Source organism: Chiloscyllium plagiosum, chromosome 2 (assembly GCF_004010195.1).
Source record: "Chiloscyllium plagiosum isolate BGI_BamShark_2017 chromosome 2, ASM401019v2, whole genome shotgun sequence".
Taxonomy (NCBI): domain Eukaryota; kingdom Metazoa; phylum Chordata; class Chondrichthyes; order Orectolobiformes; family Hemiscylliidae; genus Chiloscyllium; species Chiloscyllium plagiosum.
In genome coordinates, this window is record NC_057711.1 from 59,253,742 (window position 1) to 59,271,553 (window position 17,812).

Here is a 17,812-nt window from a genome sequence, read left to right on the forward strand (position 1 = left end):
AGCTCAGTGCAAGCTGGAAAAACAGCACTTCATTTTCCACTCGGATAACTGCAGCTTTCTGGTCTCATATCATATTCAATAATTTTAGGGCCTGAGAACCTTCTCTCATGTCCTTGCCCTCACAACAGATCTTGTCATCACATGGGCTGCTGCTACCACAACCAATTCATTGTCAGCCAGTAATGGTCCCCATTACTAGCTACTGATTCTCTTAGGCTGACCTTTACCCATTCTTTCCTCGTCCAAGTGTTATTTTCACATTCTCTGTGCTCCTTCTCAGCTTATCATTTACTCCTTCCTGCTCCCTTCACCCCATCTTCAGCATATATACCAACCTTTTCCTAGCTACAGTCAGTTCTGAAAAAGGATCACTGAATCTGCGATGTTAACTCTACTTTTTCCCCACAGATGCCGTCAAACCTGCTGAGCTTTTCCAGCAATAAAGGGGGTAGCTTTGAGATCCAGTTGTTGAGTGTGAGAATTCAAAAAGTAGGCATTCCCTAGTTAGCAGATTTAGGGGACAGATGTCCAAATTTAGGATTTACTTCAATGGAAAACCCATTTAAGTACTCCAATAGCTTTAGTTGTCAGAATCACACCCAACAGTAATAATTACTAACAGATAAATGAGCTGGTCATTTATGTGGTGAAATAAATACATGAATATTGCAACAATTTCCTAGTAAGTTTGAAATAGTGTTTATTGGACAATCTTTTTGCAACAAATCAGTAAGTAATTTCCAACATTTTATTTTCTCATCTTGTGTCATATTGCTGTTACAAGTAACAGATTACAATTTATTTTCATTGAACAGCTTCCTGGTAAAATAAATCAAATTTCCACCATTAGAGAAAAAAAACTTCGATGGATGAAAAAGTGTCATAAGTCACTTGGAAATTCAATATTTGTAGAGAATTAAAGGCTAGAATTGAGAAAAGACCAATCAGCCCATCAAACATTTCTTTCACAATCATGCATGTACAGTTCTCTATTTAGGATCATACCAAATCGAGCTGAACAAAGGCTCTGTAAAGTTTCTCACTGCCTTTCCAAGAAAGTTAAGTGAAATGAAACCTCAGACTTGACAATAAGCCCGATATTAGTTATCCATGTCCAGTTGCCATGACATTCCATTGTTTCAGCGGAATAATAGGACCATCTTGTCCCATTAATCATTTCTGCCAGTATTCATCATTACAACTCTCAATCTAATTCCTAACCGGATACTTACAGAGCTCTTTTGTTAAAGGAAAGTATTAATAACACTTCATCATTTGAGAATCTAGTCCAGATACCCACTAATTGGATGGGAAATCCTTGTAATCTCAAACCTTGCTTGAGGCTTTGTTAAGATTAACTTGTGTGAATGAAAATTATGGGTACACCTATTCCAGTCATCATCAATTTGACACAGCCGAGTAACTTATAAGATCAATGACGTCCTTCGAAATTGCATGCAAATTTGCAGATAAAATCTAGATTTGTTATGAGCTTGTGTATACTTATGCAAGACAAAATCATCAGGCTAACTCTGCAGTAGCAAATGATACAAAAATAGGAGAAAAAATAATTAAAGACGCAACCAAAAACACTCCATAGAAGATTTCAAATGAGGCATCTGAACTTTGAAATTCTACATTTTGAGGAAAATCATCCATTTTAAATATTGAAAAAATGCGCTTGTCACATATTTCTTTCATTAAGTTCACACAATTTTTAGCTTATTTAAAATGTAAGATTTGGGGATTATGTATTAACATGAAACAGTCCTAAATTGTTTTGAAGTTATGACTATTTGGAAAATGTATAGAATTACGGAACATCCAAATCTTTAAAAAGGAATAAAAATCTGAGGGAAACTTTCTGTTGAAAGGATTTTCACATCTCAATAAGGTATTGCATTGCAATGCCATTAAATTCATGATCTGACAGAGACCTGTCAGTGACCAGAGCCACCAAGCCATCCTGAGGCAAAAAAACAGTTGGCGAGATACTGCCAAAAATGGGTGATATTGTAAAGAAGCAATTACGGGTATCTAGAAAGACCGAAAAGATTGGGATTTTCTTCTTTAGGAAAGAGAAGATTTAATATCTACTGATTTTTTGAGAATAATTTCTGAGGGCTTAGATGTGGAGAGAATACTTCTACTTTTGGGAGAATTCAAAACGGAGGGTCAAAAATACAAATTAGTTCAGAGCAAATTCAATTCAATAGGGAAATTAGATAAAATATTCTTCCTTAGTAATTATTTTGAGTGTAAAATGTGGCTAAGTCAAATAGTTTAGAAGCCTTCAAAAGGCAACGGGATCAGTATGTGAATATACAAGTTAGGATCAGAAGCATACTACTCAGCCCTTGGAACCTGCTTTATCATTCAATAAGACCATGGCTGATCTGATTGTTACCTCAATTCCACATTTCCAACTACCCTTGAGATAAAAGAGAATAGTAAACACATGTTGAAAGACTGATTTGAATGTGAGGGGACACTTGGAGTACAAATATCAACACTAGGTGAATTGCCCGTTTCTTCACTGTCTATTCTGTGTAAAGAGAGCATTTGCTGGGTTCACTCTGAACTGACCTTCCTACATGACTCCACTGAAATGGGTACATAATCCAAGATTCAAAAGGCTGTTTTGTACAACTGAAAGTATTGATGCAGTAAGGAAATGAAGACATCCATGATGGTGAGATTCCTTGCAAGCAACAAATCTTACAGCAAAAGCCAGGTAATTTTTTACAACTATAATTGCTATTCAGATAGAAAGGGTGCAGGGAACTACTTTAACTAATAAATATTCCTTCACTTTAATCAGGAGCCTTTGGTAATTGACCTAAAGTTCTGTAAGGTTGCACCTTAACTAACCCTTCCACAGAAACATTGCAATACATTCCTCAAATTGTTGGTATATTCCCCAAATTAAATTATTTCCACTAGTTGTGAATTCCAAAATTCCTTAATACATTTCAATGCAGAATGAATCAGAAAAATAAAATTTTGGGAAAATGGTTTGAGTCTCCAAAACAAAGTTGGATAATTCTTCTACACTTGAGGAAAATCAATCTAATGGAAAACTGACAAACTTGTTTAACGTGTCTGTACAGGATCTGAGACAAGACCCGTAGAGACCGCCAGTTAGAGACATCACTCAGTTACTGCCAGTTATCTTAAGCACCTCAATTACTCCACGGGTTCTGAAAGGTGGTATTTACCAAACATCTTTTTAAATGTCTTTTCCTTCTCCTTCATTCTTTCTATTTACTTTCAGAATAGTCACAGAACAATAAAGTCCATTCTCCAACTGGTTTAAACAACTTGTTTTCCAAATCACTTATATTTAAGACACACATCCTCTTTTAGATCCCTACGATTTCTTGACAAAATGGCTAACACTTTGTTGACTCTTTATTTTCAAACAATCATAGGTTCGCACACTGCATTTTCTAATGATACTATAAGTAACTCAGGAACTGGTAGGACATAATTATCACATGCAAAAAATAAAGAATTGTACAATTGCTCTGTATTCTAAAGTTGGATCACTTTGGCTAGAAACTGAAGGCCAAAATACTGAACCTCTTGACTTTTGAATTTGAAATACAACATAACATGTACAGTCGTTTCCACAGAAGTTGTTCATTTAATGACAAATATCAAATAACAGAGAAATCCAGCATAATTCCCTCAACTTTAACTATTACCATTTGAAACACTTCTCTTCTGCTAAGTGTTCAGACATGATATTTACAACAATTTTATAACTGACAGAAGTTAGTTTTATTTTACTTTGACCATGTTATAAAAACTATGTCTTGCTCAAGCCAGTTCTTAATAACTGTGTATGTAGAAAAAAGAACATACAAACAGTAATAAAATGTCAGTCATTATTGTACATGCTGGCCACAGTTAAAAGTTCGGATCTAGGGGAAAAACACTCCATTGATTCTTATGTCTATAGTGAAATCTTATAAGGGCTGTTGCTCGTCTTCTTCATCAGGTGTAATTGATTATTTCAAGGATGAATAAAACTTAACAAAATGGAATTCAGATTTTTAACGAAGCTTATAATAAAATGAGATGTAATCTTAACAGATTATCTGAAAAAGGATCTGTTGAACAAGAGAATAACTGAATAAATTTAGTCAAAGACTGTCACACCTGAAAAATCCCATTACATCTATTAGGGGCTCAGATGTAACTTTTAACAGAAAGTGAGTTAGGAAGAAGACAAATCTTTCACTTTAAACTTACTGAATGCACGTTTGATTACAGCTGTTTTGAAAACAAAAACAAAGGAATGCTGGTATCAAATGATTCATAAAACAAAACTATTTTTGCGATAGAACTGATACCTGCCCTGAATCGTATTTTTAACTTTGTTCCATGGATATCCGAAAATCCATGATTTCAACCTTCAGAGGGCAAAGATTGTCAAAACAGGAACATACAAGTGGAAATGTATTGTCTTTTGTGATCATAGCTTAGTCCAGCAGAACCAATGCTTGTGACTTCTCTTGTACTCACTCTACATTACCGTATTTAAGAATTACAAGAACGACAAAGTGATAATACAGAAGATTCTTGACAGCATTATGATGCCGTTGACGTATTGGGAATCCAACCCATCTGATAGGCCCGTTCTAGCGTCCGCTTGCAATCCTGCATCACAGTGCTAAATGTGATATGTGGATATTCTTGAACTAGACGTTCCACTGTATCTTCATTCACCTGCAAAACATGGATTTCAGGATGGAAGAATTAAAAACACCAAGTCTAACCTCTCCCTCACATTTCATCATTTCTCAAACCACAGCACAGATCTTCAAGTATACTGGTTCTCCAATGTCTCATCGAGGGGATTATTCATTAGTCATAAACCAGACAGTAAATATCAGCAATAATGTTAGAGCAATGTCATGGCCCAGTCTAATGCTGATTACTTCTGACATCTACCTGTGCACATTTTCAACTAAGGTCATTTGATAGAACTTTGGACAGATAATCTGAGCTGAATTGTCCCTTCTGCAGCATATAAGTAATGGTACAGGTCAAGCAGATGTCAGCTAACACAGCACAGGCAGAGAATTAAGCCTGTGACCTTCCTGGTACTACATTACACAGTACAAATAATGACTGAGCCATCAAGGGATTTTGTCAAGAATATTCAGACAAAGTGATGATACAGCAAATCAACCAATTTGACAGCTGTATAAAAAATGGAAATACCATTTATAATCACATTCTTTTAAATGCCCTAAAATTATTCAAAAATAAGAATTGCTCACAACCTGACAGCAAATGCTTAAGTTTCAGAGTCAGAAAACCTGATGTCATCGTTGTAGTAATTACCTTGTTGCAATAGGCTGCAGAAGCAAATCTTGTTGGTCAATTTTGCAGGCGCCAGCTTTTCATTTCCAGATTTTGAAAACTGCAATTAAATTCTTAGAAATGCATGGTGGGACTTGAACTTGTTATTAGGAATGTTAGTCCAGGACTCTAGATTATTTCTCCAGTAACTATGTACCTACAACTGCTGTACATCATATTGGTCCGATTCAGTGCAGGAATCATCCACTGATTTTTGATATCATATGTTTCATGTTTACCTTTGTATTGGAATATAACTTTAAGACAAAGACATTAACCTATTTTTCTTACTTTAAATAATTTACATATTAAAGCATAATTTGTGGCCTCTTCCCTCATTTACACTTTGGAGATGTTAAACTATTAATTGTTCACCTAAACTGGGCCATCTTAACACCTCATTATTCAATGTCAACAACAGTTTTGCTGATTTCATTTTTAAAAAAAACTCTTAACCTGCACTATTATTTAAAATATAAAAACAGACTTTCTATGAAATCATACTCCAGATGGAATTATACATGTTGCATGATCCTGGTAAATGTAAAATTGGTTATTGTACAGAATTGTGCGATGTAGGATTTTTAGCAAAATAGGAGCAACAGTAGATGATTGTGCCCAATGAGCCTGCACTACCATTGAATAGGACCATGGCTGATCACCCACCTCAATCAATGCCTGTTTCCTGCTCTATCACATTTCCCTTTGCATCATTGACAAATTTCAGAATACCAATCTCTACTTTAAACATACTAGATGACTGAGTTTCCATAGCAGCAGTACAGGGCAAATTGATGATGTCTGATACATAAATGAGTCTGTGCAGGCTCTCCAGGGTAAGTGCAACAAGTGTAGGAAAGTTGAAGGCAGGATCACTCTTTTTATGGCACTAACTACCATATTCAGGTAAGCTTTAAAAGATATTAAGTCTTTGAACGAGTTAGTGTGCCAGTGGATGCATGAACGTGAAAATTGGGACATGAGTCAGAGAATCATAGGGATGTGCAGCACAGAAACAGACACTTCGGTCCAACCCGTCCATGCTGACCAGATATCCCAACCTAATCTAGGCCCGTTTGCCAGCACTTGGTCCATAGCCCTCTAAATCCTTCTATTCATATACGCATCCAGATGTCTTTTAAAATGTTGCAATTGTACCAACCTCCACCACTTCCTCTGGCAACTCATTCCATACATGCACCACCCTGTGTGTGAAAACGTTGCCCCTTAGGTCACTTTTATATCTTTCCCGTCTCACCCTAAACCAATGCCCACTAGTTCTGGACTCCCCCACCCCAGGGAAAAGACTTTGTCGATTTATCCTATCCATGCCCCTCATAATTTTATAAACCCCTATGAGGACACCCCTCAGCCTTTGACGCTCCAGGCAAAACAAGCCCAGCCTGTTCAGCCTCTCCCTATAGCTCAAATCCTCCAACCCTGGCAACATCCTTGTAAATCTTTTCTGAACCCTTTCAAGTTTCACAACATCTTTCCGATAGGAAGGAGACCAGAATTACACGCAATATTCCAACTGTGGCCTAACCAACATATGTACAGCCACAACATGACCTCCCAACTCCTGTACTCAATGCTCTGACCAATAAGGGAAGGCATACCAAATGCCTTCTTCACTATCCTATCCACCTGCAACTCTACTTTCAAGGAGCTATGAATCTGCACTCCAAGGTCTCTTTGTTCAGCAACACTCCCTAGGACCGTACCATTAAGTGTATAAGTCCTGCTAAGATTTGCTTTCCCAAAATGCAGCACCTCACATTTGTCTAAATTAAACTCCATCTGCCACTTCTCAGCCCATTGACCCATCTGATCAAGATCCCATTGTAATCTGAGGTAACCTTCTTCGCTGTCCACTTCACCTCCAATTTTGGTGTCTTCTGCAAACTTACTAACTGTACCTTTTATGCTTGCATCCAAATCATTTATGAAAGTGATGAAAAGAAGGGGACCCAGCATCGCTTCTTGTTGGACCCCATGGTTCACTGGCCTCCAGTCTGAAAAACAACCCTCCACCCATCACATTCTGTCTTCTACCTTTGAAGCAGTTCTGTATCCAAATTGTTAGTTCTCCCTGCATTCCATGTGACCTAACCTTACTAACCAGTCTGCCATGGGGAACCTTGTCGAATTTCTCACTGAAGTTCATATAGATCACGTCTGCCTGTCTGCCTTCATCAATCCTCTTTGTGACTTTTTCGATGAACTCAATCAAGTTCGAGAGACATTACCCACACACAAAGCCATGTTGACTATCCCTAATCAGTCCTTGCCTTTCCAAATATGTGTAAACCTTGTCCCTCAGATTCCCTCCAACAACTTGCCCACCACCGATGTCAGGCTCACCATTCTATAGTTCCCTGCCTTGTCCTTACCACCTTTCTTAAATAATGGTACCACATTAGCCAACCTTCAGTCTTCTGGAACCTCACCTGTGACTATAGATGATACAAATATCTTGGTAAGGGGCCCAGCAATCACTTCCCCAGCTTCCCACAGAGTTCTCAGGTACACCTAAACAGGTCGTGGGGATTTATCCACTTTTATGCTTTTCAAGATATCCAGCACTTCCTCCTCTATAATATGGACATCTTTCAAGATGTCACCATCTATTTCCCCACATTCTATATATTCCACATCCTTCCCCACAGTAAACACTGATGCAAAATGCACGTTTAGTATCTCCCCCATATCCTGCAGATCCACACAAAGGCTGGCTTGCTGATATTTGAGGGGGCCCATTCACTCCCTAGTTACCCTTTTGTCCTTAACTTATTTGTTAAAACCCACTGGATTCTCCTTAATCCTCTTGCACTTCAATAAATAGTTTAATCTATCAGTCCTATCTTGTTCTCAGCTTTGTCCCTGCTCTAGCAAATCTTCCTGCCAGTATATTAGCCCCCTTTCAATTCAGGTGCAATCCAACCTTCTTGTACAGGTCACATCTATCCTAAAAGAGATTCCAATGATCCAAAATGCTCCCATACAACTGCTCCTCAGCCTTGCATTCATCTGCTCTATCCTCGTATTCCTACCCTCACTAGCTCGAGCTCACTAGCTCGATTACCAGGAGTAATCCAGATATTACTACCCTCGAGGATCTCCTTTTTTAAATTCTTGCCTAACTTTCGATATTCTCCCTTCAGAATCTTATCCTTTTGCCTTCCTAAGTCATTGGTATCAATGCGTACAATGACCTCCTGATGGTCCCTCTCCCCTTTGAGAACATTCTGCACCATCTTTGAGGTATCCATGATCCTCGCACCAGGGAGGTAACACACATTCTGATTCTTCATTGTTGGCCGCTGAAATGTTTGTCTGTGCCTCTGACTAGAGTGTCCCCGAACACAATCGATTGCTTGGAATCTGACGTACCCCTCATTGCATTAGAGCCAGTCTCAATACCAGAAGCTTGGCTATTTGCACTACATTCCTCTGAAAGTCTATCACCCCCTACATTTTCCAAAACAGCATATTTGTTTGAAATGGGGATAGCCACAAAAGACTCCTGTACCACCTGCCTATCCCTTCTACCTTTTTTGGAGTTAACTAATCTACCTGACTGTATCTGCGGCTTTTCTCCCTTCCTATAACTGCCATCCATCTCACCCCCCAGCTCTTGTAAATTTCTCATTGCCTCTAACTGTCACTCCAACCGATCTATTTGATCTGACAGGATTCGCAACCAATGACATTTATTGCGGATATAATCCTCAGTAACCCTTAAACTCTCCTAAAACTCCCACATCTGACAAGAAGAGCATAACACTTACTAAAGGCCATTTTGGTCCTTCCAATCTACAGACCCAGAAAATAGCACCGTCTTATTGCTCTAAAAACACTGCTCCAGTTAGCTCCAGGCTAACTTAATACTTATGGCTTATATTTTAAAAATGTAATAAAGAGACAGATCCCAATAACAACATATGTAAGAAAGTACCCACTCTACTCACTATTGTAGATTTACAGTAAGGCTATACTTAAAACTATTCACTTATCTGTTTCTGTGCTGTGACCTCTCCCAAACAGGATTCCTCACGATCAGTTGTGAATTTCGCTGTTTGTTACGTTTTCCTAGACACACTCCGATGTCCAGCAATACATGAATTCAAACAGCAAAAGCAGTAACTGTGTAGATTCACTGCTGTGTCAGTTAGCAGTGTAGGTTTCTTTCTCTCTCTCCCTTACTGGCCATGTGCTCACTGCCATTATCTGTCTTTCTCCCTTTAAAAAGTGCTGTTGTTTTGACTTTGTCTTCCTCCAAAGTTCCAAAACAATTGCAACAGCATATAAAACAGTAATTGCTACTCCTGGAAATCACCCCCAATACCTAAAATACCTCAAAAAGGAGCAGCTGTTACAGCCACAAATGTTCCCGTCCTCCAGACATATGAGTGGGGAGGTGAGCATGTGAGCATGTAAATGTGTTGTGAGCATGCAACTGAGTATGTGAGCGTGCGAGTGGGAGTACGAGTGGGTGCATGAACAGGCAGAGAGTTGGTGAGCAGGTGGATGAGTGGACAATCTGGTCAACAGTCGATTTGGAGGGTGTGGTCAGTTCAGGGTGTCAAATGGATCAGATTGGCTGTGAATTCAGGTGAGTGGTTAGGTTAGATGTGAGTTGAGTTGAAACTTTATTGCTGGAACAGCACAGCAGGTCAGGCAGCATCCAGGGAACAGGAGATTCGACGTTTCGGGCACAGGCCCTTCTTCAGGAAAGAGTTGAATCAAGTTAGGAATTGGGGGAATGGTCAAGTCAGGTGGGCAGTGATAACAGGGAGCAGTCAGGTCGAGTGGGTAGTTGAGGGAGACCAATTGTCATATCAGGTATGATGTAAGGTTGAGAAGGCTAGCTGGATTAGGTAGACAGTTGCTGAAGTGAGGGCAGTTACGTTGTGTTGGGTGGCTAGTCAAGTTGGGTTGGCATGTGTCATCAAGTCAGAAGGTGGGTAATGCTGGAAGGAAGAGCTGGGATCAGGACAGAGATGAGGTTGTGTTTCTTGGTTCAGTTCTACAGCTAATGTGTAAATTAGACCAGGTATTAAATGTTGTAAGCTTTGTTAAGTATGCAGGTATGTGGCTAGGTATCGAAGCTAAATTTCTAATATTGAACTCAGTGTTGGACACAATCACTGAATGACTTGAGCAGTGCAAATTTAAAATTTCCAGGCAATACAATGCATATGTGGGTCAGAACACATGCAACGCAGACTTACATCCAGATTTCACCACTCTGGACTTTTGAAGATCTGGACCAACGCGTGTTGCTAGCTTATGTTAATGAAAAATAAATTAATTAGTTCTCAGCAATGAAATATAGTGACCTGATTTGTACTACAAGAGTTCAATTACATTGTTAAACTGCTTCCTAAAATGGCTTTATAGTGCTGGGTTTTTCACCTGTTCCTGTAAAAACTGCCCCATTTATAAAGCAAGAGATGTTTAATAATCATAAAAAGTTTATGACATATGGCTGGGGGAGTTAAACCTCTTGTGTGTATGAGCCAAGAATGAGATACTTCAGCTTTTGCTTGCCTTTGGACACATGAGCATAATCTGGCAGCAATCCACTCCGTGCTGATGCTGATTTGCCAAAGAACCCAAATTCTAAAAGTTACGTACCAATATATATTACAAAACTTTCATTTCATATGGAAGCTGACTTCATGCTAACTGGGGGTATTATTGATAGTCAAAACCTGGATGCAAAAATAACATGGCCAAGGATAGATCATTAGGAATTTGGGATGTGATGGTTCAAGGACAAAAGTAAAATATTGCTGTACTCACAGTGGGAAGGCAGGAATTTAAATGAAAATTGGGTATTAAATTTCGAGCAGCATTATTCAGTGCACTCTCTGTGGCAACACCTCTACAAGAGTCCACTTGCCAACCAATCAGCACTTTCCTTTCATGGAGTACAAATGCTGATTTACAGAGACACTAAAGTTCTGTATTCCTAAATTATTATATTATATAGAAGGCAGGATTGCTTAATAACAAAAATAATGTTCTATGTTATCATAGTTGATTAGTGGAGCACATTTACAAGTCAAAAAGGGCAATTTAAAGTCATGATCATCATACTAGTGCCTTATAACATATTACAGTTTTACTTAACCAAGAATGTGCAATTGGCTTTGCTGAAGGAAATAGCTTTTTGTAAAAGTGGGTTTGGGCCCCTAAATCTGATGGCAATGATTTTTGGCAGTGCAATTTAGTTTCGCACATTTGTCCACAACTATTAAGTTAAATTAAATAAACTGATAAATGCACAAAATATCCTGTGGGCCACACCAAACAATTAGTACTAAGAATTCTCTCCATATGACCATACCCTACTCCAGGCTGAAAGAAAACAAAGAAGCATGCTCGGTTAAGGCCCGAACCACCACCACCCAAAACATTCATTCCCTCCAGTACTATTGCAGTGTCTGTAGTGTGTTCCATATACAAGATGAACTGCAGCATCTCACTATGGCTCCTTCAACAGCACCTTCCAAACCTGTGACAGCAAACAACTGGAGGACAGGAGAGAAAATGGATGAATCAATCATCATCTCCAAGTTCTCCTCTTAACCACACACCATCCTCAATTAGAAAGATACTGCTACTCTTTCACTGTCATGCATCAAAATCCTGGAATTTCCTCCATAGCAACATTGTTCCTGCACCACATGGATTGCAGGGGTTCAAGAAAGACGCTCACTGTCACCTGCTCAAGGCCAGTTATGAATGAGCAATAAATGCCGGCTGTGACAGCAATACTCACACCCAGTAAGTGAATTCAACAAATGTGGAAATTGACGATTTTAGTAATAATGCAGATATGTAGTTTGAAGCTCACCTTGGGCTCAAATATGAGACAAAGGTCACAAAGAATCATTAGAATTTCAACAGTGCAAAGAGAGGTAATTCGGTGCAATGAGTCTGCACTGACCCTCCAAAGACCACCCCACACCCCCTCGTTTTGCCCAATCCCAGCAGCAAAGACAGTGACTTCAATCATTCCAATATTCAATTGGAAGAACTTTATGCTCCAGAAAGGCAAAAACAGAAGTGAAGATAATTTGGTTAAGAGAGAGATAAAAAGAGTCAGGCAAAGGAAACATTTTAAAAAATCCAATTTAATCACTTTCAATCTCCAATAATAAAAAAAACTTCCACAGTTGTGATAATTAATTGTCAGTCCTAAAGATGCTGACTGGCAGAAATTATCCTCTACACAAGGTGTTAAGTGTGTGGCAGAACCCAAATGGAATGTCAGTGAGCAGGTTACTGTTAAGCAAATGGTGCTTGATAACAGTGAGGACTGATGGGATGTTTATTGGTTGGACTGGATTAGTTTTGTATTTTATGCACAGGGCATATCTAGTCAATTTTCCCCATTGTTGGGTTGATGTCAGTGTTATAACTTTACTAGAATAGCTTGGATCAGGGAATGACAAGTCTGAACAACTCAACTTCAGTACTATTGCCAGAATCTTATCAAGATCCACAGCCTTTGCAGTATCCAGTGTTTTCAGCCATTTCTTGATAGCACATAGAGTGAACCAAAATGATTGAAGAATGGTGTCTGTGATGCTGAAAACCTCTGGGAGAGCTTGAGATGGAGCATCCGCTCAGTCCTTTTGGGTGAAGACTTGTTGCACATGCTTCAGACTTCTCTTTTGCACTATTGTGCTGGTCTCACATGTTCGATAGCAGATGATTGAAGGCTTCTGAAAGTATTCATGCAAATTTGTTTCTATTGTGGCATTTACAACACAAAAGAGAAAACATTGAAAGACATTACCTTACTTTTGGGTGTTTCTGAAACTTATTCACAGGCTGAGGGCATCACTGGCTGGGCCAACATTGTCACTTATTCTTAACTGCCCCTCAGAAGGCGATGGTAAGCTGCTTTCTTGAACTATTACAGTCCATTTAGTTAGGAAGAACATGGCGCTGAAGCAGTTTCAGATTTTTGACCCAGCAACATTGAAGGAATGGCAATATATTTCCAAGGTAGGATTTAGCTTAAGATGTCCCAGAGATTGGAAAGTCTTTGAGTAGTTCGAAGAGGAACTGACTGAAGTTAGTTGACAATATAATATCCCCTAGAAAAAGGAGTTATCTCGGAATTTAGTTTGTGAAACTTCAGGCTATGAGTTCACACCAGTTTGGTTAGAATTCTACAGATTATTAAAAGACTGGATAAGTCTAAGATTTCAGTATTGTGAATTGTACAGGAAAATGACTTAGAGTCATAGAGATGTACAGAATGGAAACAGACCCTTTGGTCCAACTCATCAATCCAACTAGATATCCTAAATTAATCTTGTCCCATTTGCCAGCACTTAGTCTATATCCCTCTAAACCCTTCCTATTCATATACATATTCAGATGCTTTTTACATAGTATAACTGTACCAGCCTCCACCACTTCCTCTGGCAGTTCATTTCACACACGCACCACCCTTTACGTGAAAAGGTTGTCGCTCAGGTCCCTTTTAAATCTTTCCCCTCTCACCCCAAAACCTATGCCCTCCAGTTCTGGACTCCCCCAACCCAGGAAAAAGACCTATCTCCTATCCATGCCCCTCATGATTTTATAAACCCCTGTAAGGTCACCTCTCAACCTCTGACGCTCCAGGGAAAACATCCCCAGCCTAATCAGCCTCTCCCTATAGCTCAAATCCTCCAACCCTGCCAACATTCTTGTAAATCTTTTCCAAACCCTTTCAAGTTTCATAGCACTCTTCCTATAGTAGGAAGACCAGAACTATACACAATATTCACCAGTCACAGGAGGGCAGCTAAGAGGGGAATAAAAAAGCTAAGTCAAACTTGTATTTGGACATGGAAGGAAAATGGATCAGGTTTTTGATTTGTTATAAAGTAATGGTGTTGGGGAAAAAAATGAAATTTTGTTTTGCCCTGTATTTTGAAATATTTCAAACAGTGTTACATTTAGAGAGCTTGGTTTGGTTTATTTTATTTTTATTTATTTGGTGTATTGAACTTCCTTTCTATTGTTAAACCAAATCTGCAGTCTTGTGTGTGCATGTTTCCATGATTGACTGTGACATTAAAAAATATAAAATATAATTTATCAAGTCACATTTCATTCTGGGACCTGCCTGTTCAGTAATGATATCAGATGGAATCATAATATAGGGCATGAGACAAACTCAAGTAAAATTTGAATGGTAAAGATTCAAAAAAGCTGAATTAAATTAACATAAAATGACATATAACCTTAAAAGGTTTGTTAACACAGTATCATATACCTGGTTTCAAAATGAAAATCACTTTGCTCACATACTTGATGACATAAACTTAATTTTCTAATCTCCTGCCAAGTGTGAATTTAGAAACTCATTCTTCAGAATATGAAATCCCACTGTCTTATTTCTAGAAGTTCACAGGAAGTCTGGCAGAACACCAGCAACAACTAAGGTTATTTTCCAAAGACTGTACAATCTCCTTATTCTTCTTGTGAAAATACTGTATACTACTTATGTTTATCTATACTAAAGTTCATATGTCAATGATATACCCATTCTACAAGATTATTAATGTCATCTAGTAATTTTCTTGCAGTCCCCTTCTGGATTAACTACATCTTCCAATTTGGTGTTATCTACAAATATTGAAATTGTACATATGTACAGTCCAACATGTATACAAATTGTAAATAATAAAAGGCAATGATTCACACATTGATCATTATGGAACACAGCTGACCAAGTTTTATTCATCGGACTTTCAAGACCCTCCCGTTCCAGAGATGTGTAATAACGTCTCTGAACAATTGATTTGCTTAATAAAAATAGTATAATAGAAAAAAAAGGTTCAACCTCTACTTGATGCATTTTACAACCAGATTGCTATCCAGTCAGTTACTTGCCTCTGAATGCCATATGCCTGTTCGAGTTTGTGATATCTTCATAGAATCCCTACAGAATGGAATCAGGCAATTTGGCCCATCAAGTCCACACCAACCCTCCAAAGAACATCCTGCACAAATCCACTCCCTACCCTCTCTCTGTAACCTTGCACTTCCTATGGCTAATTCACCTAGCCTGCACACTACAGGGCAACTTAGCTTGGCCAATCCACCAAACTTTGGACTATGGGAAGAAACCGGCGCACCCGGAGCAAATCCACAGAGGGGGAGAATGTGCAAACTCCAGACAGACAGTCACCCAAAGATGGAAAGGAACCCAGGCCCCTGGCACTGTGAGGCAGCAGTGCTAACCACTGAGCCACCATGTCACCCTTCTTGTGGAAGGTCTTTTGAAAACCAAGATATTTTACATTGAATATATTACCATTGTTGGCCTGTTACTTCATCAAATAATACAATTATTTTGGTAAAAGCTTCACCTTTCTTTTTGAAACATGTGCACACTATTCTAGAATTTTCTACATCATTTAGTAGTCAAAGGTTCCGCTGATCTTCTTATCATGGATGTTAAGGTTAGTCAATAGTTCCCGCATTATCCTATTTTAATTAACCACATTAACTATCTGCCAACACTTGATTCCTTTTTCTGTAAATTTTGAGATGTGTATAATAAGGTCTCTGCTATTTCTTTCCCAAAATTTTGTTACGCATATGCATGCAATCCATTCCGATCAGGAGTTTTATCCTCAAAGTTTGATGGTAAACAAATCATCTTCCCCGTATACATCTTTAATAGATTTATAAATCTTCTGAATTTGCCTTCCGATTTTAAATTCACAATGTTAGTCTCCCTCACAAATAATGAGGCAAAATTATTATTTATTGCTTTAACCATTTGCTAATATGGACCTGAGTCAGTGACTCAGTCCTTATTTGGATTTTCTTTTCCCCACCATCCTCCGTGGTAACTAAAACATGACCAATAGAGAGCAGGAAAAATTTAAGGTCACTGCAGCACTGCTCCTTGATCTGCTGTCAGGAGACCACCTGCTCTCTTTGGAATGGTAAGGTATGCTTTCGGGCACGGTTCTGGGACAGATTTTGGAAAGGTCAAATGCTCATTCTAGTTGTTTAAATTAGACATAAATGAATGTAACAAGTGTACAAATATATGTAACAAGTGCATGAATTCATCAGAACAGCCAAACATACTGGAGCTTAAAGGGAACTGTCAAGGCATTGAACTTTCCTTCCCTCTAAATATTTGAAATAAAAATACTGCCTTAAGTGTTGAAAACAAGCTGTACTAGCTATTTCACTGTGTTAAAGGGAGCTTCAGGGTTGTCACTGCAGGATGCCTGTCAGTTCAGTGTATGATTAACAGCTCCATGTGTTTACAATGTGATACTGTGAACTCAAGTGCTTTTTTTTAAATGAGGCATTAATTGAAGTCAAATGTAGCAAATGGGTCTTTAGCAAATTTTCTTAAATGTCTTTATATAAATTGCTGAATTCATTCACAGAAACACAGCAGCATAGGAATTAGGAATACGTTGATCAGCCCTTCAAGCATATGAATACACCAAATAGAATCAAATGTAGAGCAAGCCTGCCCCAATATTCAAGAAGATTGCACCTGATTTAGATGTGTTCTCAACTTCACATTCCTGTCCATCTCTCAAAAAAACTCCATTCTCTTATCAATCAAAGATTCTAATTCCACCTGAATAAGTGCAACGACCCAGCTTCTACTGCTTTCTGAGGAGGAGAATTTCTCATACTAACTACTCTCACAAAGAAAAAAAAATCCCTTCTCTGACTAAAAGGTAGAGTCCTTATTCTTAAACTTGTGTTTTGCTGAAAATAAATTGTTGACACTTTTCGTCTTGTATGCAACAGGATAATTTTCCCAAATATAAATAAGCAAAAAACATTTTTATGGCAACAAAGGAAAGTGCTGGTTGGCAAGTGTACACTGCTTGCCAAAAGCATTGCCACAGAGAATGCACCCATTAATCATAAAAAAAAGAAAAAAAACTGCGGATGCTGGACATAAGAAACAAGTACAGAAATCGCTGGAAAAACTCAGCAGGTTTTGCAGCATCTGTAGAGAGAAAGTAGAAATAACATTTCCGGTCCAGTGACCCTAATTCAGAACTGAGTTCTGAAATTGATCCAAAATATTAATTCTGAATTTGGGACCTGAAATGTTAATTCTGTTTTTGTTCACCTATTGTGACTGACAGTTAACAGCCAGGCTTTGCTTAAATTTTAAGCCAGGCAGGTTGACACCGATTGCTCAGGGCATTGTCCTGAGAAATGAACCAGTAAATGGCGTCACAAATTTGGAGAGTTGAAACAAGCGTCATGTCTAGCCATATTCTTTCTGTCTGCAAAGGACAGGGCTCTGCATATCGATGTATGTAATTTTCAGTTTATGCAAGTTGGCTACATTGTGTGCTTGATTGACAATCTTTAATTAGTTGAAAATGTGTTGCTGGAAAAGCGCAGCAGGTCAGGCAGCATCCAG

General features: G+C 38.5%; 1 protein-coding gene across 4 annotated transcripts in view; it reads right to left on the reverse strand.

Annotated features, from left to right (window-relative positions):
* Nucleotides 1-683: 683 nt before the first annotated feature.
* The window catches only part of fbxl17 (F-box and leucine-rich repeat protein 17), a 778,005-nt gene continuing 760,876 nt past the window's right edge, over nucleotides 684-17,812 (reverse strand). For 3 of the 4 annotated variants that reach the window (XM_043710307.1, XM_043710291.1, XM_043710299.1), the window contains exon 11: nucleotides 684-4,734. In XM_043710307.1, coding sequence (XP_043566242.1) covers nucleotides 4,597-4,734 — 138 coding nt within the window. In that variant the 3' untranslated portion in view covers nucleotides 684-4,596. Of the gene's footprint in view, nucleotides 4,735-12,606; nucleotides 13,113-17,812 lie in introns of those variants that run through there. The other variant, XM_043710316.1, reaches the window with a different exon arrangement.